General features: G+C 41.3%; 1 protein-coding gene and 1 long non-coding RNA gene across 2 annotated transcripts; both read left to right on the plus strand.

The window, feature by feature from the left end:
• The first annotated feature begins 663 nt into the window (after nucleotides 1–663).
• Nucleotides 664–1,914, plus strand: LOC135079232 (uncharacterized). The gene is made up of 2 exons (XR_010258761.1): nucleotides 664–1,202; nucleotides 1,441–1,914. It is a non-coding gene; the product is annotated as an uncharacterized LOC135079232 (long non-coding RNA).
• A 3,464-nt stretch (nucleotides 1,915–5,378) lies between these two features.
• Nucleotides 5,379–27,792, plus strand: LOC135079506 (uncharacterized). Its single transcript, XM_063974163.1, has 7 exons — nucleotides 5,379–7,691; nucleotides 9,816–10,105; nucleotides 10,672–10,779; nucleotides 19,991–20,076; nucleotides 21,279–21,399; nucleotides 22,505–23,538; nucleotides 24,135–27,792. Exons 1-7 carry the CDS (start codon nucleotides 6,734–6,736, stop codon nucleotides 24,370–24,372), a joined length of 2,835 nt encoding a protein of 944 aa, XP_063830233.1. The 5' UTR covers nucleotides 5,379–6,733; the 3' UTR covers nucleotides 24,373–27,792.
• The last annotated feature ends 19 nt before the right edge of the window (nucleotides 27,793–27,811 follow it).

Genomic DNA, 27,811 nt, shown 5'->3' on the forward strand with positions numbered 1-27,811 from the left:
TGAAACGAACAAACGAACGAACCTACTTAACTAACCCGTTCAATGTATGCTAGGTTTGCTTTTTAAAATCTGGTTACAAAAAACGCAATGGTACCAAATTAAGCATGATGACAATGATAAATAATTTATTAATCATTATTACCATAGGTATTACTCTGCTATTACTCTTAAGTCTTATCAAACTCATTCAACCTCAGCCAACTACGTTTTCACTCGTGGAAATAAATTCCAATCAACCAAGATCTCTCATTTGTAAGGTACATTATGAAGTTGAGGGGTCTTAGTAAACTGGTCGTATAAAAAACTGACACGTATTTTTTTTCTTAAGGTAATTAAAAGGATTATGTATTTTTATTTACCTAAAGATGCTGACTGCAGGCGCAGCATATCTCTAGGTTTCAATCAAGAAAATTGACTCAATCGGGAATCGAACCTGGAGTTCATTGTGCTGAAAGCGATTGAACGTGCTAAGTATAGGTATCGTATCTTGATAATATCGGGCTTTTTCAAATGAGCAGGCTGTAAGCAATAACCAAATAAAGACCAAAGTTAGGCCTACCTAGGTAGGAAGTCAAGTAGGTAGGTATTGAAGACCTACCTATCCCCATATTAGCGTGAAAAAACTGGAGTTCCAGTTTAACTTTACTTTTTCAAAATACCTATCTATCGGAATTCTTGTTTAAATGAAAGCCCCATAAGTAAAAGTAATCAGTGACATTTATTTTTAACTTCTCAATTATAATCTAATTAAACCTACGCACAACACGTCCGCCATTGCGAGTACGAGGGGACCGGGAATAAGGTTGTCATTTTGACAGCTCCACAGATAAAGTATTTTATCGAATAAAACCGAATGAATGATTATATTCAACACCCCGGCTCAAGATCAAGTCTCAATTTTCTTGGCCAAATTGACTTGAACTTGCAGACAATAAATTTAATCTTTAAATAGCAACACTTGGCATGAGCTGTCACAATGACACTTGACATTTGACATTGACACTAAAATTTTAGGTTATACTATACTTATCTTACGTCTCGATACAAAACAAGTCTGAAATATTCAAAAAATCAATATTAATCAACACAACTCTGATGCTATAATGTGGTTAAAACATAATACAACTAAAATATTAATCGCAAACTAATACAATCCAAGAGATTTACAGAAATAGTTATGTTTAACCTGGCACAAAGACTTTGTAAGTATATCTGCTTTATTTTCATTAGTACACACATATTTCAATGTAATTAAGCCTTTTTTAACAATATCCTTAATAAAATGAACTTTGATATCGATATGTTTCGACCTTTTGCTATTTTCGTAACTTTCTATCATCTTAATTGTACTCTGATTATCTATATATAATGAGCAAATCAAATCTTTATCACAATGCAAATCTTTTAACACTTCTCTAATATATACTGTTTCACTTACAGATAACGATGCTGCGTAGTATTCAGATTCCGCTGTGGACAGTGAGACCGATGATTGCTTCTTGGAACTCCAACTGACCAAGTTGCCTTTGTGGAAGATTGCAACTCCACTCACACTTTTGCGGTCCATTTGCTCGGATCCCCAATCTGAATCTGAAAAAGCTATTAAATTATTATTTTCTTCTCTTTTATATATTAATCCCATATGTTTTGTTTGTTGCAGGTATCTGAGGATTCTCTTCGCAGCTGTCCATAAAGTTGGTGTTGGGCAGTGCAAGTATCTACTTAAAAACCCAGTGGCATAAGCGATGTCTGGCCTGCTGATAGTAGCCAAGTACATGAGTGAGCCTATGAGCTCTCTGTAAGGGATGTTTTCCATGATTTCTTCGTTTTCATTTATTTTTAGTCCGACTTCCATTGGTGTATTGCAACCCTTGCAATCTTGCATATGAAATTTTAATAAAATCTTTTCAATTATTTGTGTTTGTTTTATTTCTATTTTATCCAGTGTTTGTGTTATTTCCATTCCTAGAAATTTGCTTATATTTCCCATATCTTTAGCTTGAAATTCTTCTTTTAATTTATTTATTATTTTCTGTCCATCTCCAATTACTAGTATGTCATCCACAAATATAAGTATGTATACATTTCTTCCTGAGTACAGACAAAAGTCACTTTGAGATTGCTTTAGTCCATTTTCTGTCAAGAACTGATTTAACTTTTCATTCCAGCATCTGGGAGCTTCTTTTAATCCGTAAAGAGCTTTTCTGAGTTTTAGTACTTTTCCTTGTTTTTTATTTACACCTTCGGGATAATCTATATATATATCTGTATTTAATTCTCCATTTAAAAACGCTGTTGGGATATCTAGTTGTTTGATACTTAGATTTTCTTGAACTGCTTTGTTTATAAATAATCTTATTGTTGTCATTCTTGCTACTGGTGCGTAAACATTCTGAGTGGTTTCTTCTTGAAAGCCTTTAGCCACTAATCTGGCTTTCTTAGTGTTGTCAGATTTTGTACGGAATACCCATTTTGTATCGATTATCTTGTGACCTTTGGGTAATTCACACTCTTCCCATGTGCTCAGCTTTTTATGTGCTTCTAGTTCCTTCTCTATAGCTTCTGACCATCCTTCTTTCTGTATTGCTTCTTTGTAGCTTATAGGATCTTCTGAGATTAATGCATACGCTATATTTGTCATGTCATAGTCATCATATTTCTTAGGAATCTTTACTTGTCTCTTTTCACGATGTAGTTCCTGGCTTTCTTCTGTGCCTTGTACTGGTTCTTCTGTCATATCCATGTTTGTCATATCCGTGTCTGTCATATCCGGTGTAATATTCTTAGAGTTTTCTTCTTCTTCACTTTCTTCTATGTGAATAGTATTATGATTCTTTTCTTCTTCATATCTGTAATCTGCCTCATCAAATCTTACATCTCTTGACTCTATTATCTCATTAGTCTTTGGATCCCATAGTCTATAGCCTGATCCACAGTATCCTATCATTCTCATAGGTTTTGCTCTTGGCTCTAATTTGCTAGGCCTTGGAAGTATTAGGCTCCAAGCCTTTGCTCCGAAAACTCTCACTTTATCCAGATTGTTTTTGCCATACCATATTTTTGCTGGTGTGTCACCTTTAAGTGCTTTCGTTGGTGACCTGTTTATTATATAGGCCGCACATCTGATTGCCTCACCCCAGAGATACTTTGGGAGGTTGGTTTCTAATAACATTGCTCTTACTTTGTTTAGTAAAGTTAAGTTCATTCTCTCACAGATAGAGTTCTGCTGTGGAGTGTATGCGCATGTAGTTTCTTGTATAATTCCATGCTCTTCATAGAATGAATGCAGTTCCTCATTTAAAAATTCTCCACCTTGGTCGGTTCTGATTCTTCTAACATTGTTTCCATTATTTTTCATAATCTTTATGTACCTCATAATATAATCCTTGGCTTCATTCTTTGATTGCAGAAGATGTACCTCCAAGAAATGTGAACAGTCATCTATGATGGTTAAGTAGTACCTTTCTCCTTCTAGTGTTACAGGTGTGACTGGCCCACCTATGTCACAGTATACCAATTGACCTATTTTGTGTGTTCTCGGTATAGGATTTTCTGTAAATGGGTTTCTGCCCGCTTTTGCCTCCATGCATACAGTACATTTTTCTTTGGATAAGGGCAAATCCAGGATTTTCATACTACTGTAATTTAAGTGGCCCATTCTTCTATGCCATAGAAGCTCTTGCTCTTCTTTTGTGATCAATCCGTGTGACGCATTTAGATTCAATTTCATTTTAAATAGTTTCCCATCACAGTTTCCTTCAATTTTAATATTACCTTTTCTCATCATGGCTTTTTCTTTGTTAAATATCACTTGAATTCCTTTCTCATTTAGTTTTAATACTGACAGCAGATTGTGTGTTAAGTTTTCTACAATTAAACAATCTTCTATAGTCACTCTGTATCCTTCTTCAGACATTCCAATTAAGTCTCCTTTGTATAAAGCTGTCATAATTCCTCCATTTGCTGCTCTTATATTTATTTGTGAAATCTTCTTTATGTTTGTCATGTATTTTTCATATTTTTTATTTATCAAATGGTAAGTAGATCCTGAGTCTATAACTAGTTGTATATCTTCATCATGTGACATTGTCTCAGCCGGTATAGTTTGTGTGGCTACAAATGATACATTCTTGTCTTTGGTGTTCTGTCTCTCTCCGATATTTGCCGAGGCTCCTCGGTTTCCTCTTCCTCTGCCTCTGTAGTTGCCTCGTCCTCTATAGTTATTGTAATTTCTCTTCGTGCAATTTCTAGCAATATGACCGAGTCCTCCGCAACTGTAGCATTTGAATGTGGTGCTCTGAAATACATATTCTCCTTTTGTATTATTTGTTGCTTTGTTATGAGCCTTCTCTTTCATTTCCACATCAAGTAATTTGCATTTTATAAATTCCACAGTGAGTTCGGTGTTAGACATTTCCAAAGCTGTTACTAAAGGTTGATATACTTTCTCAATACTAAGTAATAATTGACAGACTTTTTCTTTTTCATCTACTTTTGTACCGCTCGCTTCTATGTCTTGTATTATTTTCTCGAACTTATTTAGAAATTCTTGTACGTTTTCTTCTTTTCCTATTTTTAGGTTACTGAGCTGGCGTTTTAGGCATAAAGTGCTGAGAGTGCTCTTTCTTTGGAAGACAGATTTCAGCTTCACAATCATTTCAAATGCTGATTGGGCTCCTTTGACGTACTCCAAGTATTTATCAGGTATTCCTTGTATTATCAAGTTTCGTGCCTTCGCATCATTCTTGTTTGTTTTCTCTTCACTTTTGGTATAAATTGTTTCTTTTATTCCTTTTTCATCGAGTGCCATCTCAATCCTGAAAAGCCAGTTTTCAAAATTTCCACTATCCAATTGTGGCACATTGCTTGTTGTTGCAGACATTGTATATATTTTCTCTGAAATCAAGAGCCTACCCCAAGAGAATTTCTATAACACGTGTGGACCTTTTTTTATGACCACGTTTTTTGATTAGACTTTTTTTTTTACTGCCTATTCTATCCTTTGTCCATCTGACTTACTTATGGGACTGGGCCCATAACCTATCGGAATTCTTGTTTAAATGAAAGCCCCATAAGTAAAAGTAATCAGTGACATTTATTTTTAACTTCTCAATTATAATCTAATTAAACCTACGCACAACACGTCCGCCATTGCGAGTACGAGGGGACCGGGAATAAGGTTGTCATTTTGACAGCTCCACAGATAAAGTATTTTATCGAATAAAACCGAATGAATGATTATATTCAACACTATCTACCTAGCAATAAACCTAGCAATTAGTTTTTATTTTAATTAATAATAAGTAGGTGAGTAGGTATTTTATTAAGATTTTTCTTTGGCGTAGCGAGTCTTCTTAATCTTCTTATGCTTGACGACAGTATTAAAGGGAAATTATTCTCTGAGAGCTAATCGGAAGTAACCTACATAGATAAAACTATTTAGGAGTGATCTTCTGAGACCCACTGATCCGTAACAAAGGCAAGTTTTTGAAAAAATTAGGCCATCGCCAGTCCAAAACGCCAATTTAACCAAAAAACCGCTAGCAGCAAAGTAGGTTAGAGGTGCTTACGTAAGCTTGTAATTGCATTATATACCTACCTACGTTCTCTTTACGTTCATAGTAAAATACCTAAACATTTGACATCTACTTTTTAGTAACGCTATCTCGCTCCCTCACTCTGGGGATTATTGTTCATGGAATGCGCGCGTCGGCTAGTCTCGCTACACGCGGCCGTAAGGAGCATAATTGAAAACAAGTTTGGTATAATAAACCTTATTTGCCACAGCATAAGGTCTGTTTTATTAATATTGTTAAGTTGAAACCACCTTACAGTAACGAGAACTGTGTAGCGAGACTAGTCATAGTGACTACTTTGTAAAAGTACATTCATAAATTATTATTAAGTTAGCGGTGTTTTAATTTTTAAATCAATTTCTGCAGTAGGCAGATAACTAGAGATGATTGGATTTTTAGATGACATAATAGAATGATTTTTCTGAGCACTTTCATGCAGTTTCTAGGTTCTAAACTATACCTAAATCAAAAGTCCTTGAGAAGTAGTCTCGTGGGGAGTGCGTCGACGTCATCGTAAGAACTTTTTGTAGGTATGTATAGCTGAAAGCAGCTGTTTGATTGGCTAACAAAGCCTCGTCGGCGGCCATTTTGTCGAGCTGAGTCACCAAAAGGTGAAAAATGTACATGAATTGATGCGCACTCCCCACGAGACTACATTACGGTATTGGGCATTTCCCTGAACAGAACACAAAATTTGGGTTTCATGTTCCTTACCTACCACAGCGTGTCTTGCTGAAATTATTTTTCCAAGTTATTGATAAGTTTATACAAATAAAAAAAGTACTGATAACAATATAATAATCACCGGAAAACAGTTTGAAAAAGTTTGTTTGCGGCTACAGTAAATAAACTTCAGTTTTCCGGCGGCAACCATCGACCCTCGTCACATGGTGGACGGATCCGAGTTTTGTGAAGACAGTGCAAAGTGTTTTCATGAAAAATAATTGTTATCAATCGAAACTGCTGCAACTGTCAAAACGGTGAAGTGATAAGTTTATGTCACGATCAGCAAGTGCGATTGTTTACGTGCATCGTCATGACTGAAAAGTGCTAGCGGATCTTCGCAGGATGTAGTCCTGAGTCGTGATGTCCTGTGCTGCTACCGTGGAAGTGTCGTTTTGAAAGCAGCCTTGAAGAGTGCGTTTAACGCCGCCAACATGACGGACCCGGCGGTCAAGGTGAAGACGGAGCGGCCCGATGAGGCCGAAATCAGGGAGTTGGCCGCCAAAATGGTGGAGGCCAACAAGGCGAAGGCGCTGGCGGCTTCGGTGGCGGCCGCTCGGCCTCCGCCCGGCGCGCTGGTGGGCGTGCCGCCGGCGGGCGCGGGAGGCCAGATGGGCATCCTGAACTTCCTGACGCGGAAGCCCGGCGCGCCCGCGGCGGCCGACGCGCGGCTGGCGCCCGACGCCGACAAGAAGAGCCCGACGCCCGACGAGGCCAGCTGGAAGGGCCACTTCGGCTGGGACATGCTGGGCAAGTGTCACATTCCCTACATCTACCGCTCCGGCGAGAAGTACGTGGCGGTCCGGATGGTGGAGATTAAACTCCTCAACAAGTACCTGAACTACCTTCACGCGGACATCTACTCGTGTACCTGCATCAGGAGCTACTACATCACGGAGGTGGAGTCGCGACTCCTGAACGAAATCAACAACAGGCATTGTGACGGCCAGTTTGGCCGGGAACCTTTCACTCAAAAGGACCTAGTGGTGCGGTTAATGGACGCGTATGAGTTTTACAATTTCCTAGATGTTTGTTATAATAAGTTATTAAGGGGCACAACTAACAATAAAGACAAGTGTGGGTTTATTCGTATAAATAAGGAATCTGTGGTTCCGTATACAGTGAGAGACAATCAAAAGTTTGTGCCGTTGTTCTATTTTGAAGGTGAAACTGACAATTTGAAATTAAAGGCTGATCAGTTGAAAGGCTGGGACTTATCGTACCTTAAGTTTTGTTGTAAAGTGCAGGGGATAAGGAACGAGCTGTTTGCTAGTGAGACGTGTTCAGTGATAAGTTTGTCGGACATTAAGAGCTACTTCCCTCCGGGGACGGAGTTCGAGGAGTACTGGCCCAACAAAGTGGTTGACTCACAGCTGCTTATCTCGGCAAAAGGTGAGCTTGAGTTTGTCATGTATTATCTATTTTATCAACTTGTTGTGGAGTTCATAAATAACATTCAAAAGTTTTTTAAATGGAAGCAGTTGGTGGAAACTGATGTTTTAAATTTTGTTTTGGCTTTAGAATGATGCAGTAAGTAGCCATTCTTTCAAAAGTTGTTTCCTGCTTGATTCTAAATTTTCTCTTATTTATAGCATTTAATGGTGGATTATTCATTCAAAATGATAATATTTTTGTGTGTAACTTTCATGAAACTTACCGCAGTATCTTTTTTATCATTTACCATAATTTATTAAGTATTTTGTAATTTTTTTATGAGCTATTATAAGTAAACCTAAAGAAATCCAACTAGAATCAGCTCTATATTACTCAGTCATTAATCAAACTGTTTAAGTAGACGTTCTCCATTTTTTGGCTTTAGACTGAATATAATAATTATGCAAGAAAAAGACAATAAGGTAAATTGAAAGTCCATTAAGACAGAATCTCAATCTCAATGAGTAAAGTGCTATGTTGGTGCAACAGGATAATCAAATGCAATTCGTCCAAACTTTCCTTGGTAAATTCAAGAATAATTAATTATGGCTAAAAATATCAGACTATGCCAATACAAAACTGAAATGGATATTTAAAATCCACACTAGTTGGCAGACACCTATTTATGTTTTTTCTCATAATCTCTTTGTAGGTCAAGGCAAAATAATTGCATGAAGGTTTTTGCTACCTTTACACCTGCAACCAAATGTAGACCTTAGCAGCCTTACTATAAGTATACTTTTTCATTGACCCACATTAGGTAGTTTCTGGGCTAAGTTCTCAACTCAAATGACTGTAAAAGGCTAAGAGATAATGTTTAAAAATGTCTAGATCTTTATTCTGTTTCTAAAATCATATTTTATTTTAATTAAACTTTTTTAAGTCATTATTCAGACTATTTAACCCCTTTACCGATAGTGGCTGAATTGTTGCCACCATATTTTGAACTTTATTGAGATGAGATGAGGTTTAAAACCAATGAAAAATATTTTTCTCTATTAATTTATTTAGCTTAATAGTAGTATTTTTTACTTATTAAAACTTATAAATTTTAATGTAATGAGTATAATGTTAGGTAATTTGTAAATGTAATTATTTATTCAAAATAACAGAAACAGATAGAATTAGGTATAATTACCACATAGAAAACTCTTTGGCGCGCTTTTTTGCAAACAAGTTTATAGTGAACAGCCACTTTTGGGTACTTGCTTGACCTTTCTGAACACTTAAGTTTACTTCCAGTCTAGGTATTTTAATCGTTTAGTAGATTTGGAACATAAATCTGTCTGTGTGTGAAATATCCCATCCCAACTAATATTATAAATGCGAAAATAACTCTGTCTGTCTGTCTGTCTGTCTGTCTGTTACGCTTTCCCGCTTAAACCTCGCAACCGATTTTGATGAAATTTGGCATAGAGATAGTTTGAGTCCCGGGAAAGAACATAGGATAGTTTTTATCCCGGTTTTTGAAACAGGGACGCGCGCGATAAAGTTTTTCTGTGACAGACAAAATTCCACGCGGGCGAAGCCGCGGGCGGAAAGCTAGTATTCAATAAATTGTTTCATATTTATAGCATTCATAGTTGAACATGTATACCTTGCAATAACAGGATGTTTCACTTGAAAAAAGTGACTTATTGAAATAGTGAAAACATTAAAATATGACTTACTAGCTTTCCGCCCGCGGCTTCGCCCGCGTGGAATTTTGTCTGTCACAGAAAAACTTTATCGCGCGCGTCCCTGTTTCAAAAACCGGGATAAAAACTATCCTATGTTCTTTCCCGGGACTCAAACTACATATCTCTATGCCAAATTTCATCAAAATCGGTTGCGAGGTTTAAGCGGGAAAGCGTAACAGACAGACAGACAGACAGACAGAGTTACTTTCGCATTTATAATATTAGTTGGGATGTAGATATTCTGATTTGCACCACAATATAAATGTCGCACAATAAACGAAAGGTCGTGGACATTAATCACTTTCAAGTTAAAGATCCTGTTCTATTCAGATACAAATTACAAACGCGGGAAACTGCAATGCACCTATGTGTAGATTGACTCAATGTTAGCTATGTGTCAAAGGATCAGTCGCCGGCGGCGGGCAATGGACGCGGGCGCCGCCCGCGCCGCCCCCAGGAGGCGTCGGCGGTGTGGGTGTGGGCGTGGGAGGCGCTGCGAGCATGGGCGTCGGGACGGCGTCCACGCGTGGGCGCCGGCCGGGCTCCCAACGACACTCCCCGGCCTCGGCCGCCATGCAAATGCCCCACGCGGCTAGCATATCCGCTGCAGCAGTACAAGCCCTGGCCAACGGCTGGAGCCTCCCCGGGACCCTCACTCAAGCGCAAACGCAGCACGTGTTGCGGCTTGCTCAGGTACATTGACGAGTTGTTGATGTTGGCAACGGCACACGCCGGTAATAAGTTAGCCTCATATCACGCACCTGATGCTTATCGAAGCCGTTAAGCCGAAAGTGCAGCAGGCTGCCTACAACTGTCGAAGGCAGCAGTGGTGACTTTGGCGCTGGCGAAAATTCTCACCTGGCTCAGGTAAATACTGACGGATTAGCTTGTTAAATTGACATAGAGCTGTCTCTATCATCTGGAATGATTCGGAGATACAACTTACGATGACGATGCCCTGAGCCCTGACAACAGTTACTACTTTTTGTTAAAGTCTGCCTATCCTAATACCCTAATTGAAGCGACGACATTCGCAGTCACTTTGCAACCTATCCGATGTTCGCAGACACTTTACAGTACTGAATAACTTCATTTATCCAAGGGTCTGGCTCGTCGGCGACTAATCATCCATTGAGCGAAGCATTGCCCATCTGATATTAATGATTCTTATCCTCCTAAAGCCCGCGGTCATGCTCGCAGACCAGACTATACCCTAAACTCCATCTATGTTAGATATTAATGGGCGGTGTTTCCCATAGGCGCAAGTGGCAGCGCAGGCACAGGCGGCGGCGCGGTACAGCAACGCGGCCATCGCCGCCGCCGCCGCCATGCCGCAGCACCGCTCGCAGCATCAGAGGAATAACCAGGTACCTACTAGTACTAAACCATTATTATTATAATATGACAGCTTATTAATTAACTGCTGTTACAGTGCTATCAGCCACAGCAACCCATTTCCGTACCTCTAGCATGAACAACTTTCGTCTTCGAATCGTTTGCGTATTCGATGAAATTCGATACTCAATCTTCGAATTAAACGATAACGTGACAATTTTGATTCCCAAAATAAGTTTCGTGCAACCACATCTCATACTAAGACACGTTCACAAGGGCGCTGTTGTAGTTTTCTTACTAAATCTTTTGATGGCGATTCGAGTACGCAAACGATTTGAACTCGAAAGTTTTTCGTGCTAGCCGTACCGTTCCTATCGTCTCGTTCTATCGCAGAGTCGCCATTTCATGAGAGCGAGAGAAAAAACGGAAATGGGTAGCTGGAAGTGTGGATAAATAAATTTTTTCTCACACACTGTCATTACTTTTGCAAACCGGTAGATAAAGCGTAATTTAATTTTTCTCCAGTTGGAGATGTATGATCAAGTTTAGGATTAACATCATCATAGTAGTTGTAACGGATACGACGCGATTTCAATAAAAAGACACGAATACATTTACGAAAATGGTGATTACGGAGGAGACGCAAAGTACGTGCGTGCGCGATCGTGCCAAAAGATGACTGAAAAAATTGATCGATCGATTTCCGTATTCGACAAAAACTAGCGGGCACGCGCCCGCCCCTCCCGCGCCTCTCGCCCCTCGCGAATCTGCTGTCTTCGCGTCACCTGCGCAACACCTTACGTTTAATTAAGACAAATAAAGAATACATAGTTAGGTATTTAACAAAGGAACTAGGTATTTAAGTAAAAACAAATAATGCATTCACGCGTCGCCTACACTCCCCCCCTTAGTGCTGCTACAGCACTCATCACCCATTGCTATACGTGCGACGCGGGTCGCATTCCGCCGCAAGAGCCCGGACTTTGTCTTTATGTCAACTACTCGGACTCGCCCATCTCTGCCGGCTAGTACAGCTTGGATCAAGCCTTTCAGCCACACGTTTCTAGGGGAGCTGGGGTCTACAATCAGGACAAGATCGCCCACTTTCAGGGGTTTCTGCTCATCTTGCCACTTCTGTCTCGGACGCATATCAGGAAGCACCTCCCGCACCCAGCGCCTCCAAAACATGTCTGCCAATCTTTGACTTATACGCCATTGTTTTCGAAGGTTCATATCAGATTCATCAAAGGCACCAAGGGTTGGTGAGCCTGAGGAGGTTCCGAGTAAGAAATGATTTGGAGTAAGTGATTCTGTACTATCTGGTTCAACTGTGACATGTGTGAGGGGACGGCTGTTTATTATCTGTTCCACTTCAGCCATCAGTGTTTGGAGTGTTTCGTCACGTGGAGCTCGTTCTTTCAATACTACCTTAAGTGTAGTCTTCACACTTCTAATCAGCCGTTCCCACGCACCTCCCCAGTGTGGGCTAGCTGGGGGTATAAAAATCCAAGAAGTTTGCATACCGTAGGTTGTAGCCCCCTCTTTCAGCAGTTTTTCGTCTAGTTCTAGGATGCATTTCTTCAGCTCAGCATCAGCCCCTCTCAGGTTCGTACCATTGTCCGAATATAAGTATCGTGGCCACCCTCTTCTGGCCGCCATCCGCCGGAGAGCCATTATTAGTGCATCAGTAGTCAGACAGTTCACGATTTCAATATGAATGGCTCTAACGGTTAAACAGGTAAAAATTACACCGTACCTTTTTTCTCGATGGCGGCCGACAGTCGCTTCCAGAGGTCCAAACAAGTCAACTCCGGTAAAAGTAAAGGGGCGCTGATGGTGAGCGACCCGAGCTTCAGGTAAGTCACCCATTCTGGGTGGTTGAGGTTGAGCCCTCTTGATGCGACACAACATACATTTCGAGGTTATATATTTCACCGTCGGTCGAAGTCGTAAAATCCAGTACCTCTGCTTCAATTCATTCACGACCGTTTCCTGATTACCGTGGCATGCTTTTATGTGGTAGTACTTAACAATGAGGTGAGTGATATGGCAGCGGCCGTCGAGTATAACAGGTTGTTTCACGTAGGTAGGTATATCTTTTGCAGCATCGATGCGGCCAGCCAGCTTCAACAGACCATCATCGGCGAGCACCGGCGATAAGGTAAGTAACTTACTTTTACTATCTAACCTTTTGTTATGTTGCAGGTTGTGCAGGTCATCTGGGAATGCTTTCATCTGGGAGTATTTCAACAACAAGTTCTCAGCGCGTTCCATTGTCGCGCCATCTGCACCACCAGTAGAAGCTTTCTTGCATCTATCTATAAAACATAACACAGCACACATAGATCTTACCAACCGGAGCCATGAAGAAAACCTTTCAGGTTCAGGGACAGCAGGTAAACACTCACTTGTAACTTGAATATTGTTTACACATTCTAGGTCGCAAATTTCAGGTGGTTGTATTTCTACCTCTCGGGGCCACGATTGCTCTTCGTTGTACAAAAATAATGGCCCGTAGATCCACTCATTTTTCAAAGTATTGATATCGCAGGATTCTCGTGTGGCGATATCGGCGATGTTCAATTTAGTAGGTATGTATCTCCATTCATTTATTTCCGTTAGTTCGTCCAACTCGCCTAATCTATGAGCGATGTACGCCTTATAATTCCGTGCATCATTGCGTATCCAATATAATACCGTAGATGAATCACACCAAAATATTTTTCTTTCAGGTTTAATTCTGTGTTCGTGAATTATGCTGTCGGCTAATCTTCCCGCCATAACGGCCGCCTGTAACTCCAAGCGCGGCATAGATACGTACTTCACAGGTGCGACGCGGCATTTACTAGATACAAAGGCGACTTGAACGTTTTGTTTATAATCAATCCAACGCCAGTAAGCTGCTGCACACATCGCTTGTGTGGACGCATCACAAAATATGTGTAGCTGTAGGTGTGTATAGCGCTCAGCTGCGGGTCGCTGCGAGCTGTGCAACGCGCTCGCTCCCACATCGTGTGTCGCGCCCTCTCGCACAGCTTCTGAGTCGTCGCGGTAATTATCTCTCGTTGCCGCCTCGTAGTGTCTCGGTAGACGTATTTGACTTATCGACGGTTAAGAATCAATACCATCTATCTCAAGTTTTGGCGGTTTTCACTTTTTAATGCCAATAGATTTAAAGTCCAATTTGGCACAGGTTGTTCACACTCTTATCTCAATATTCACAGTATTTCCAAAGTTATTTGCTATAGAAATACCACCTATGTTAAGAGCACGAAAAATTTTCTGCCAATATTGTCTATCTCTCCTCAAAGAATTATAGAAAGGTGGTAAAAAGTTACTTTATTCAGTATTTTTTACTTTCATTGTACAGTAGACGTGTTTCATTATATTTTTAGCGTATGAGAACTTGATAATTGTAATTTGAAAATCAGAAATACATGAGATAAAGTTGACAAAATGTTCACAACTTTAACTATTAATAGTACTCTTATTCAAAAGGCGATAGAGCGGAACCAAGGCTGAAAAGTGTTCGCAAGAGACAACTCTATTAAGCTAAGCCAGCTCACTAAGTTCAAGACGGTGTACGGTAGTGTGACCGAGGTTCTGGGTGAGACTGAGAGGTTTTACAGGCATACCTTGGTCACCAAACCTGTTAATATGTAAGCCACAGATCTAAGAGCTGAGCTAACTCGACACTATACCGAAGATATACCGGATATCAGCCTATACGAGATTAGAATGACTCTCAAACAGCTTAAGAACAACAAGGCACCAGGTGATGACGGAATAACCTCGGAACTTCTGAACGCGATTGGAACACCGATACTGATGATCCTTCAGAGGCTTTTAATTTCGTCTTACCCGAGGGAATAGCGCCAGAGGCATAGAACAGAACCATGGTAGTGCTTTTCTTCAAAAAGAGAGATAACACCTTACTGAAGAATTACAGACCCATCTCCCTACTGCGCCATGTCTACAAGCTGTTTTCAAGAGTCATCACGAATCGTCTCACGCGTAGGTTTGATGACTTTAAGCCTCCCAGGCACAAGCCAATTTTCGCAAAGACCACATCCATACGCTGTGGCAGGTATACAGAAGACCGAGGAGTATAAGTTGCCCTTTGCTTGGCGTTCGTGGACTTCGATTCGATCGAAACTTGGGCATTGCTGTAGTCTCTCTAGTGGTGCCGTATCGACTATCGGTACATCGAGGTGCTTGTACAAAATGCTTCCAAACTCCAGAATTGGAAAGGATTCTGCATAAATATAAATTAATGGCGAGTAGGTACATCACTCACCTTCGGTTTGCCGAAAATATTATGGTCATTCGCTGGAAGATCTCTACACAATGTTTAAAGACCTTAATCGAGTTTCCCAACAAGTAGGTCTTCGGATGAAAATGTTATTAACGTAAAACACAATTTTGACTAAGATTTTGATATGCCTTATGCCACAGCCATAACTGCGTCAAAAAACCAACATCTGCAAGAACTCAAACTAGTTCTACCAGCAGAATGCCATGACTTTTATGATTCTTTGCCTCATTTGTAAAATACAAATTAATGTAAGGTATTTAACAACCTCATTTCATGTTATTGATTAATAAGCTACTTGATTTTTTACTAGTTATTTTTGTCCAATAGCACCTATCTAGTAGATAAATATTTTTATTTTAACTCTTTTGAACCAATACCATCTAACTCAGGTTATCTTGGTATATGGCAATATTACGACAATCTAAGTTTACATAACATTTTCCAGTATTTATTTACCTTTTTTAGCGATTTTAACATTTCTAGTAACTTATAAGCTAAAGCGATGAAACGTTTTTTTTATCTCCTGTAAAGTTGACTTTTTTGAGATAGATGGTATTGATTCTTAACCGTCGTTATGTTTTTCAGTATGTTTAGCCACTCTGTCCACTTGATAAATATTTTGTCTGTTATTTCATCGTCCCAATTAATGCCAGATCTCCAGGTGTCCTGTAACATTATTTTCCCCTTGATAGTGATAGGCGATAAAAACCCGTAGACATCAAATATCGACATGAGCACACGCAGCATCTCTCGTTTAGTAGGTTTTTTGTGTCCTGCTAATATTGGCGCGGGAATTCGTTTGAATGACACATCAAAACTTAGGCTGTCCTCAGACGGGAACCAAATTAGGCCCAAAGTACGTTCGCCTTCATATTCTTGTCCACTTCTGAAAGTTACAGGTGTCGATTTCAGGCTTTCTTTAGGTAGATCGCGAAGTACAGACTGAATATTTGAATTCCAGTTTCTCAATTCGAAGCCGCCTTGCCCGTGAATGTAGGTGACGTCATTCACAAGCTGAGTTGCCATATTTTCATTTTCTATGGAGTCAATGTAGTCGTCCATGTAGTGTTGCTTATGGACTGCTAGGACAGCGGCCGGCATGGATGACTCAAATCTCTCGGCGTTTTTATTTTTCACAAACTGTGATACGAAGGGCGAGCAGTTGGCACCAAAAATAAGGCTCGTCATGACATACGTCTTGACAGGTTCTAAGGGCGATTCTCGCCATAAGAAACGCAAGGCATCTCGGTCTTCAGCGCGTATTTTTATCCTTAAGAACATGTCTTTAATATCAGCAGTTACTGCCACTTTATTTTCTCGAAATCGAAGCATTATTCCATAGAGTGAAATAAGTAGGTCAGGACCCTTCAACAGGTAATCATTCAAACACAAGCCTTTGTTTTTTGCAGCGGCATCGAATACAAGTCGTAGCTTTTGCTTATTAGGGTTGTCAACGCCGAAGTGCGGGAGATACCAAATTTTTTCTTCAGTTAAGGTTTTAGTGAACTCAGCCGCGTAGTCATTACTAAACAGGTGGTCAATTCTATCTTTGTATCGAGATGCGAAGCTTGGACTCGATTTCATCTTCTTCTCGACTCCTTTTAATCTCATCAATGCATTATCATACGAGTTTGGCATTTCACCGAAGGTGCCCTTCCATGGGAGCCCCACATACCACCTGCCGTTTTCTAATTTTGCAGTTTTTTGTAAATATTCATCGGCTTGTACATCCAGTATATTTTGTCTAAGTTTACTTGACACACCCATCGACTCAATTGCAAAAGATCGGCGCATTTCATCTTGCATTTCTCTTAAAATCATTTCACATTCATTGTTTTCTCTTTCTGACAGGAACAGAGTAGACTGAAGCTTCACTCCATCATCAGACCCCGAGCTAGTGCGCGCGCACCCGTGCATGCACCACCCCAACGGAGTACGAGTGAAATAAGGGTCGGTAGATTTACCCTTAATTATTTCCAAAGGTAAGAGCAAATCGTAATTGTCCTGCCCTATCAAGATTTCCGGTTTGTTTTGTCCATCACAAATTAAACGTTTTATTTCAGGTTTTATCAGTTCATAATTACTTAAGTTCACATTTTGCACAGGTAAGTTCATGTTTTCAACACTACGCGCACGAATAGTAAAGTTTATTCCTTCACAGTTAGATAGGTTAAGGTCCAGTATCTCACTATGGCACACCACTTCACTATCGTCCCAGGCACCGCAAACACGCATAGTTTGTTTATCACCGCGCAGCCCTACTCTCGATGCAAGTGCAGCGCTTATTAATGTCACAGTGGAGCCGTCATCCAGTAACGCCACGCACTTGTAAGATCCGTTAGGTCCGTGTAGGTAAATAGGCACTGTTTTTAACAAAACCTTACAACTGTTCACTTTTAAATGATTTACGGTTTCCACTCGCGATTCAGTTCCCAGTTCAGACACATCGGTTACGTTCACACTGTTACGCGGCGGCACTGAGTTCTTGTTCGTTACGTAATGTAATAAACGATGATGGGACTGTCCACAATCGTCTACGTCACAGACCGGCGCGGGGCAGTTATCTTGTTTATGTTGTGGCGTTAGACACTTATAACAAATACCGTGCTTTTTAACATACGCCCATCGGTCCCTACGCATCGATTTTTTAAACTTTTTACAGTCCTGTAACGCATGTTCAGATACACGACAGTACCTACACATATCACTATCACTTTTGCTGGCACTTTGTTCATTGTTTACGATTAAAGTACGATGTTTATAGTTCTCACTGTAACTTTGTTTACTAAAGTTTTGTAAGTTTGGCAAATTAACTGAAGTTTTCGTGATTTTCACAGCTTCTTCGTTCAGGAACTCGGACAATATGAGCAATTTCGGTTTTTGTTTATCACTGATAAGAGGATAGCTGTAGTCGGTCCACTTTGAGATCAGTACTATTGGTAGCTTAGAAAGTATCACTGAAACTACGTTCATTCCTTTCAGGTAATCTTCACATCCGATGGCGGTTACGGCTGCCACGTAGTTCCTTACTTTTATGGAGAAGGGAATGATATCTTTGTGATATTCTTGGGCCATTGGACGTAATTTATTTATGTCTTGCAAGATCCTGGAAATTATGACGTCAGGATTCCCAAAGCGAAGCTCCAGTGTGTTCATCACATCGTCTGCAGAAGTAGCACCAATGAGTAACGCTGTCACTGCTTCCTTTGCCGGTCCTTGAAGGCTTTTTCTTAGACGCCACAGGTTTTCTTTATCACTGAAGTTGCAGACTTGAGAGGATTCTTCATAGGCCTGCTTGAACTGAAGCCATTCAAGTGGGTCGCCAGAGTAAAATGGTAAGTCTCGAGGTGTACACAAACGATTTAGCAGTCTATCGTTAGGTTTGCTAGCTCCAGCAGCAGATGCAGCGGCCAGGTCTTTTAGTGCGCTTGCTAAGGCGTGCACGGTTCCAGCAGTGGCAGCAGCGGACGGCGGGTGAGTATTAGGTAAGTTTTCAGTAGGAGGCAGTGGGCCGGCGGCCCTCATACGGTGCAGGTCTGATTCCTGCGGTGCCGGACACAATTCGTCGTGAACAACGCACTGAGTTTTTACCTCCTGCTGGTTACTTTCTAGCCACTTTTCCACTACATGGTCACCACAATCGCTTCGACCTTTAACAGACGGTAAGGAGGAGCTGCTCATATCTTCAAGATCCGCGAGATCGACTTCCAGCTGTTTATCAATCAGCTCCATTCTAATTTTAGCCTTAGCCTGAGCTGCTTCAAGTTCTAGCTTCTTTCTTCGTGCGGTTATCGATGAAGTTGAAGATAATTTTTTGAGGTTAGAATTGCGAACGCTTTGAGCCGTAGAAGGTCCGGGCTGATTTTCATCCATCATCTTGTTCCCGGGTTCAATTGGGTCTACAGGTTCTTTACATTCATCTGAGCGTTCGATTTTCATTTCTTCGTCCTTTGCTTGTTGAGTATCTTTTTGCAGCGCTTCTTTTCTTCTCGTAGCACTCCTAGTGCCCACCATAGTTCGTGAGGTCGTGGTATACACTGATTCGGCTCGAAGACCACTTTTGTAACGGATACGACGCGATTTCAATAAAAAGACACGAATACATTTACGAAAATGGTGATTACGGAGGAGACGCAAAGTACGTGCGTGCGCGATCGTGCCAAAAGATGACTGAAAAAATTGATCGATCGATTTCCGTATTCGACAAAAACTAGCGGGCACGCGCCCGCCCCTCCCGCGCCTCTCGCCCCTCGCGAATCTGCTGTCTTCGCGTCACCTGCGCAACACCTTACGTTTAATTAAGACAAATAAAGAATACATAGTTAGGTATTTAACAAAGGAACTAGGTATTTAAGTAAAAACAAATAATGCATTCACGCGTCGCCTACAGTAGTAGTAGTAGTTTGGGCGCCCCAACATGTGCAAATGAAATCGCGGGGTTGGTTAGTTATTGTATTCAAAAGGCTAGGCTAATCTTGCCTTTTCTCAACGTATTATTTCTTTATGTAAATCTGCTAGGAATATTGGTCTACACTTTATTTTTAAGTAGGCCACTGTTATGTGAAGTATCTATCTATAACAAGAATGACTTGACCAATTTTGAATTTTATTGCATCACCTCCATACATGAAGATATAGATAAAAGTAAACACGTATTTATCGTATTTATTTATGTAACTATGTCGATCAACCGTGTGATTTCCTTTTGTTCATTATGCGGTGTTTAATGTATACTATTCTCGTTAAGTAATTAACACTTCAAACGCCGCTAATAACGCGTTAATAACGTGATAAGTATCTCGCCAAACACAGTTTCTTTATTTGTATTGCATCGGTATGTTGACTAACGCCGGTCCTCATCTCAGCTACGGCACCCATTTGGTATTATAGCGGCACGTAAACCATATTTGTGTTATCGTTTATTTCAGTTTCCGAACAGTGCAATAACAATGGCGATGGGCCAGCAGCACCCTCCACCTCTGGTGAGGAGCTCAGCCAACACATCGACAATGAAGTGAGCATCTTTTTCAATCAAGTTTCTGTAAAGCCCGGTCTGTGAGCACGTAGAATTTTGTCCAATGACCCCAAGCTACCCATCCTTATCGCTCACGCGTGATTATATTGCTGTCGCGACTGTGCGACGGGCGCCCGCAGTGAGTGCGAGCGCGACAGCAACATAATTACGCGCGAGCGATAAGGATGTGTAGCTTGATGTCATTGGACAAAATTCTACGTGCTTACAGACCAGACTATAGTCCACTGGAGAACAGCTTTTATTAGCGAACTTGGCTCAGGCCCGCTACCGTGCGCGTTTGAGTCAAGTGACCTTTCTTTTAATCTATTTTTGTGAGTTATTATGACCTAAATGCTACATTTTTATTTTGTAAAGAAATAATAATAGCTGTTCTCAAAGTATTTGGTGTAACGTTAGTAATTTCCACTCGCCATTGTCTTGACACTGTTTATGGCTTCCATAAAACTAGTGTTTACTTTTATTTCCAATCACCATATTTTTCTAAAAAACTGTTTGATTTCCAGATATATTTTAATATATTGGCTATCATAATATTGTGATGTTCTTACATTTATTATGTATATTTTATTTGGCTTTTATAAGAAAAAAAATCTGGTTTATGTATTTTCTAAGCAGTCTTAATTTCTCATCACCAATATTTAAATTAGAGGACAAAGAATAATTTTGTATCTTTATTAGGAAAGTCTAAATAAAATAATGTACGTTCAATATGGTTGAATTAGATGAAATAGAATAAGAGGTGACTGAAAAAAGACTGCCATATCAGGACTCAGGAGTTTGAAACCGTGGGTTCTCACGGACAACCAAAGTCACGGTATCTCACAGTTCTAATAGGATAATCGAGGTACCCAAAATACATAGAAGCTTTAACTAATCTGATAGAAAATATAAATCAGATTAGTGTAAAGAAACGTGGGATTTAGGTTTACTAAGTAACAGAAACGCGTCATTTGAATGTTTGACGTAAAAAAGTAAAGTACTTAATTATATGACAAAATTACCCCATATTGTCCAAGATGGAACATAGGCCTTCCATCAGACCTAACTGACTTCAGAGTGTTTCGCTTACATTGCGGGGTATTTTCTCAGCTTGCAAAACTTCAGTCACAGTGCCTCGTGTGCTTAGACCTGTAGCATAGTGTGTGTGAACTTGCAGTGAATCTGTTGTGTTTTACCAGCAGCGTGCCGTCGCAGGTGACTGGGACAATGAATGGCCACTCAACCTCTCACTCCGTCGACAGCCGCAAAAGGCTTACAGCGATACCAGATATTCACATTACTGGCAACCATACGCCGTATAAGGTGAGCTAAAGCGTCTTCCCTATTTAGTTTTCTATTCCTTACTTCTTTTGTTTTTCTTTCGTTCGCTGGATGAGGTTTTTCTCCTTTTTTCTTCTTTTTTATTTCTGTTGTGCCTGTGTGGTTTTCTATCTTGTATGATAAGTGGTGTTGGGCTCGTCTTCGTAACATTGACATCCTTGATTTATTTACGTTAACTCCCAATTTTGCGTCACCTCGCTTCTTCTGCTTGCTCTAAGCGCATTTTCATCAAAAGCATTCGTTAACTGCCGTTAAAAAAACTAAAAAAACGAGAACATACCAGAATAAATTGAAAATCTTGGCATCGAGTATCATCGAGCCTTAGTTGACCTAAATTACTAGGCAACCTAAAAATGACCTTGAGTAATGATAATAGATACGCAAAGTCTTTAATGCTGGTAATCGATGTCGAGGTACGTGAGGGTGACCTTGAACTACTACCCACGGCTTCTAGTGGGTTCAGACTTCAGATAACGAATTGAGGATATTTAATGGCCTAAACACTCGAAACCGAGAACATGCTATGCATTCGAATGCAATTGATGAGAATGCAGTAGCTTATATGAAACTTTGGAAAGAATGCACATCAATGAGAGACTGCGTGTGCTTGAATTGAATAGACCTGCACAATTTAAGCTGCGACACTTAATTAATTGTTATCCTGATTGGCCAATGACGTAGGTACCTACATACATTTAGCATTAAAAGTTACAAAAACAAGTAACAATTACCTACGTCATAAAAACTGAACTTTGAAACGTGATTAGTCTATTTCTTTTTTCGATTAGTACTTTGGAAAATACGCCTTTAAATTTATTCTGGCTAATTATAGACTATCATCCCAGGTTGAAGGTTAAAACTTTCGCTTGTTATCAAGTCTATATCGTACACACCACTCTGAAAACTGAAAAGTATGATGCATTGGAGATATTAACTTTATTCCGGATTCGAACTAAATTCTGATAATATTTGATGGCGACTACGATCGCAACCGTTCTCTCTCGCCCTCACCGCTGCAACTCCTGTGTAGGCAGGATAATCGACCTTCAATAAAACTTGACAGCGACTAACTAGCGTTCTATTTCAGGTTCAGAAAGCGTTAGTGGAGAACACCATGGTGCCGTGCATCAACGCCAAGCCCTACCAGTACACCGAACTACTCATGACGCTGCCCGACCTGGCCAGCCACTTCTTCCCGCGCGTGTCGCTCACCACCTGCCGCGCCATGCTCGACGCGCTCGGCCTCACGCTCTTCCGCCCCAACCAGTCAGTACCCGCACTAGCAGTACAGTACACAGTCACCGGCGGTACAGTACACGGTCACCGGCCGCTCATGACGCTGCCCGACCTGGCCAGCCACTTCTTCCCGCGCGTGTCGCTCACCACCTGCCGCGCCATGCTCGACGCGCTCGGCCTCACGCTCTTCCGGCCCAACCAGTCAGTACCCGCACTAGCAGTACAGTACACAGTCACCGGCGGTACAGTACACGGTCACCGGCCGCTCATGACGCTGCCCGACCTGGCCAGCCACTTCTTCCCGCGCGTGTCGCTCACCACCTGCCGCGCCATGCTCGACGCGCTCGGCCTCACGCTCTTCCGGCCCAACCAGTCAGTACCCGCACTAGCAGTACAGTACACAGTCACCGGCGGTACAGTACACGGTCACCGGCCGCTCGTGACGCTGCCCGACCTGGCCAGCCACTTCTTCCCGCGCGTGTCGCTCACCACCTGCCGCGCCATGCTCGACGCGCTCGGCCTCACGCTCTTCCGGCCCAACCAGTCAGTACCCGCACTAGCAGTACAGTACACAGTCACCGGCGGCACAGTACACGGTCACCGGCCGCTCATGACGCTGCCCGACCTGGCCAGCCACTTCTTCCCGCGCGTGTCGCTCACCACCTGCCGCGCCATGCTCGACGCGCTCGGCCTCACGCTCTTCCGCCCCAACCAGTCAGTACCCGCACTAGCAGTACAGTACACAGTCACCGGCGGTACAGTACACGGTCACCGGCCGCTCATGACGCTGCCCGACCTGGCCAGCCACTTCTTCCCGCGCGTGTCGCTCACCACCTGCCGCGCCATGCTCGACGCGCTCGGCCTCACGCTCTTCCGCCCCAACCAGTCAGTACCCGCACTAGCAGTACAGTACACAGTCACCGGCGGCACAGTACACGGTCACCGGCCGCTCATGACGCTGCCCGACCTGGCCAGCCACTTCTCTAGCAATACAGTACACAGTCACTGACGGTACAGTATACAGTCCCTAGCAGTACAGTACAGAATCACTATCAATACAGTACACAGTCACTATCAGTAGAGTACCTACATAATCATTAGGAGTACCTGTGTATCGTGTATCTTGCTCCTAGAAGTGCAAAACGCTGTCAATAGAATTACAGTACTACTACATGTAATAAACAGACAGTAATTCCCACCACTAATAGCAGTACTAAAGTAGTCTATAGTCTGGTCCGGGAGCAAGTAGAATTTTGTCCAATGACCCCAGGCTATCCATCTTTATCGCTCGCTATTATGTTGCTGTCGCGCTCGCACACTCACTGCGGGTGCCCGTCCCACAGTCGCGACAGCAATATAATAATTACGCGCGAGCGATAAGGATGGGTAGCTTGGGGTCATTGGACAAAATTCTACGTGCTCCCGGACCAGACTAGTAGGTTTCGAATTTTCGATATTCTAAAGCAGACATTCTATTCCAGAACCCAACTGCAAGTGCTGCGCAACTCTGGCAAGTGCAAATCGGCGGCCGCCGGCGAGAACGGCATGGCGCTCGTTCAGATCCGTGACGTCATGCAACACATGCCGCAGTTCAAGTACATGCTGCGGTCCGGGCTGGCCGCCGACGACTCCCCGCTCGCGCCGCTGGCACCACGCCCCGCCCACGCCCACGCCCAGTCCCACGCCCCGCCCCACGCTAAGCGAGCGCGCGCCAACTGAGAGACGAGCCCACGTGATCAAGCGCTCCGGGATCATGATTACTGCCTTCGCGCGCCGCCTGTTGAACTGTCCCCTGAAGTCAAAGTGAAACTCGAAGTCAAAATTTCTTTATTTCGTTTAGACCAGTGTTTTTCAACCTGTGGGTCGCGACCCCCTGGGGGGCCGTGAAGCCTTTATAAGGGGGTCGCGAGAGGTCTTAAAAACTACCTCAGTAAAAAAACATTATCTTTATCCGAAATCTAATTATGCAAATGCATAAAAAAATGTTGTATGGATTGAAGTATTCGGTCCTTATAAACGTCTTTGTAACATTATAAAATGCATGAAAAAAAAGCGAACAGTCGGGGGGTCGCCAAATATTTTTTCATACTAAGGGGGTCGTGTTATGAAAAAGGTTGAAAAACACTGGTTTAGACTAATAAATAGTTCTTACAAATCGTCATTTTGCTCTTACGGAGCATCTACATCAGGGTTTCCCAATTTTTTTTTGCCAAGGAACCTTAATTGATTATACTTTTCCTAGCGGAACCCCCGCACTATTCCGCCCGCACGCCCTGCCCCTCCCTTGTGCGTAAACAAGTCGGTGCGCGCGAACAACGTCGGTCACGAAACGTGGATAATATTTTTTACGGAACCCTTGCGGCCTTTCCACGGAACCCCAGGGTTCCGCGGACTACCTTTCGGGAACCGCTGCTCTACATGTTTCATAATCTTTTTGCCCTACCAGCGCTTCGACACCAACATTTGGCAAGTGCTGAGAAGAAGCCGCAACAAACTCACCTACTGCTGCATCCCCCGGCAGAGGGCCGTAAGATCGTATCTCACGTGACCGTGTCGCATCACAATAAAGCTGATTGGAAACTGCGGCTGGAGCGCTCTTAATGGCTGTACACTACACCACGTGATTGTGCATTACGAGAACATGATCACCAACTGAACCGCACTACCCCACGGCTGCATCTCGCGGCAGAGGGCCGTAAGGATCGTACCTCACGTGACCGTGCCGCATCACAATAAAGCTGATAGAAAACCGGGGAGTGCTGTTAACGGCCGCACACCACGTGATTGTGCATTACGAGAACACGAGTACTGCCTGTGCGAAATCAACTGGACCGCACAACCTCGCGGCTGCAACCGTGACAGAGGGCCGCGTCATTACAGAACTGCAGAACCTACTACACATCACGAAAATACGGCCGATGCGCGCGCCATCTAAAACAGTTCCACTGCGCGATTATGTCGCTTTATATGACCATGCAGCTGATTGAACCCCTCGGCAGCTGGAGTACTATAGTAACGACGTGGTCGTGCTGCTTTACAATAGTATACAATCCGGCGCGTGCGCCTAAACTGCACAATTTAAGTTGGCTACAGAAGGAACCCTAGTGATCTGATAAGAAGGATATGAAAAGGCTTTATTAATTACATAGTGTGGCAGGTGTCGTGGCGAATAATAAGAACTAAAATAACATCAATGACTGGAGTGTCCTCATAATCCGCTGTCAAGTTATGTTCTGTATAGTTTAAAAATTGGACTATCTGACAAACATTGAACTTTCTACATAGGTGTAGTAAAAATATTTTCCACTAATGAAAGACTTAGCAAATTGTAATGTAAATGTGAAATTGTCAGATATAGATGTGCTTCCGTAGCTGTGAATATCACAAGTGATCCTTATCAATGTTAGAGGTATTGTGTCGGCCGTCACCGGCTGAGTGTTGCACGGGCTACCATAGTGTTAATGTCAATTTCCACAATGCTGTACAAAATGTATGATACCTTAATGTAAATGGGAAGATCTAATTTATATGATCAATGATAACTATTTAATAGAAGACTGAGATTTTATTTTAAATTATTTTGTAATCAAAAAAAGTATAGAAAGTTGTGAATGCTAATATTTTAGTTCAATAATATCAGAGTGTTTCGATGGTACAGAGTTTCTTTTGAGTAAGTCTTGGCATTGTATGTACAATATTTTGTAAATAGGTAGATGTGCGTGTAAAGTTAAACTGCATTTTCACAGTAATGTGATTTCAAGCAATACATTTGATATGTACCTATTGTAAAATAACTCTTAAATTTTAGTGTACTAAAAATAAGTATTATTTTCGAATTCTTAAGACGCTTATAAATTATCATCACAATTTTAATAAGTCTTCAATTAAGTCACAAGTATGTAGGCGAATATTAGGATACTTTATATTATTTGAGCTACATCGAAAACTTATCTATACTGATTGGCCATAACGTGATCACTTGCTGCTTGATACAATTATTTTAACTCATTATCTAAAAAGATTTAGATTTGAGACATACCAGTGACAAAAAAATTAGTTGAACTAATGATAATTTAGCTATCATTTTTAAAGGAAATTTGTTCCTGATACACTTTTTCTGTGAATGTATACGCTAGACAAAGTCTACAAAACTGTAAAACAGATCCAATGCTGAAGTTTTTATGTAAGTTCAAAAATTATAAATTTTGGCTACTTGAGCTTCGGCTTGTGGATATACAGGGAGTCTGGTCGCACGACGTGTGGAGAATTGAACAAAGATTTTTTAATTAATTAACGAAATTAAAATTGTCTTCATCTTTTAAGAAATAAAATACTTTATATTGTTAGGATCTTTACGCATGTCTGTCGTTCGACCAGTCAACCTGTATTTTAGTGTTAATTTAGAATTTATGTTCTACTTTCGATAATTAAGTATCTTAAAACTAAAACACTTTGGACTGCACATGTAATTCTAAAAATGTGGAATCGAAAATTTTCCATACTTTTGATACAAAGAAGTGTTTTGTAAAAATGTAACTGAATATTTTCGTCGTTTGGAAATGCTTGCTTACTTAATTTGTTCTTCAGGTGATGTCCCTAACATTTTGTAGCAGTACCTATTTGAATGTTGGACATTACTTGTGGTTATTTTCTATGGTTCATCAAATCTTGATACAGTCTGTTCTTTTTTCTAAAATTAATTTATGATTGTTTAGACAACAATTAAAATCTCATTGTAACAAATTGAGGGTACTTTTGTTGGATAGACTACGAATTTCAAACACGTACTTGCTTTCTTAATTCCTAACATTAGTACTGTGAATCGGGAATCCAACGTACTTGACAATGGCTATGTATAGCGAAAATGCAAATTTATTTTATTTAATCCTTTTGTAAATTTTATAATCGCTGATTAGGCCTCTAGAGTTGCTATACAATCAAAATTTTAGATGTAACATTTATTGTATGCAGAGCTGTGTACGCGTGGTATGTTAATTTATTTATGACATAGCTGTAAGTAACAGGATATAAAATTATATCAGATGTAAATTGCAGTTTTACGCAATAGCTCTTCAAGCAATGTCCATTTGGACTGTTCGATTCTGTATTTAAACAAATTAAAGAAAAGGATTCTTATAACACTGTGTTTTAATTTGAG

The sequence above is a fragment of the Ostrinia nubilalis genome, chromosome 16 (assembly GCF_963855985.1).
Source record: "Ostrinia nubilalis chromosome 16, ilOstNubi1.1, whole genome shotgun sequence".
Taxonomy (NCBI): Eukaryota; Metazoa; Arthropoda; class Insecta; order Lepidoptera; family Crambidae; genus Ostrinia; species Ostrinia nubilalis.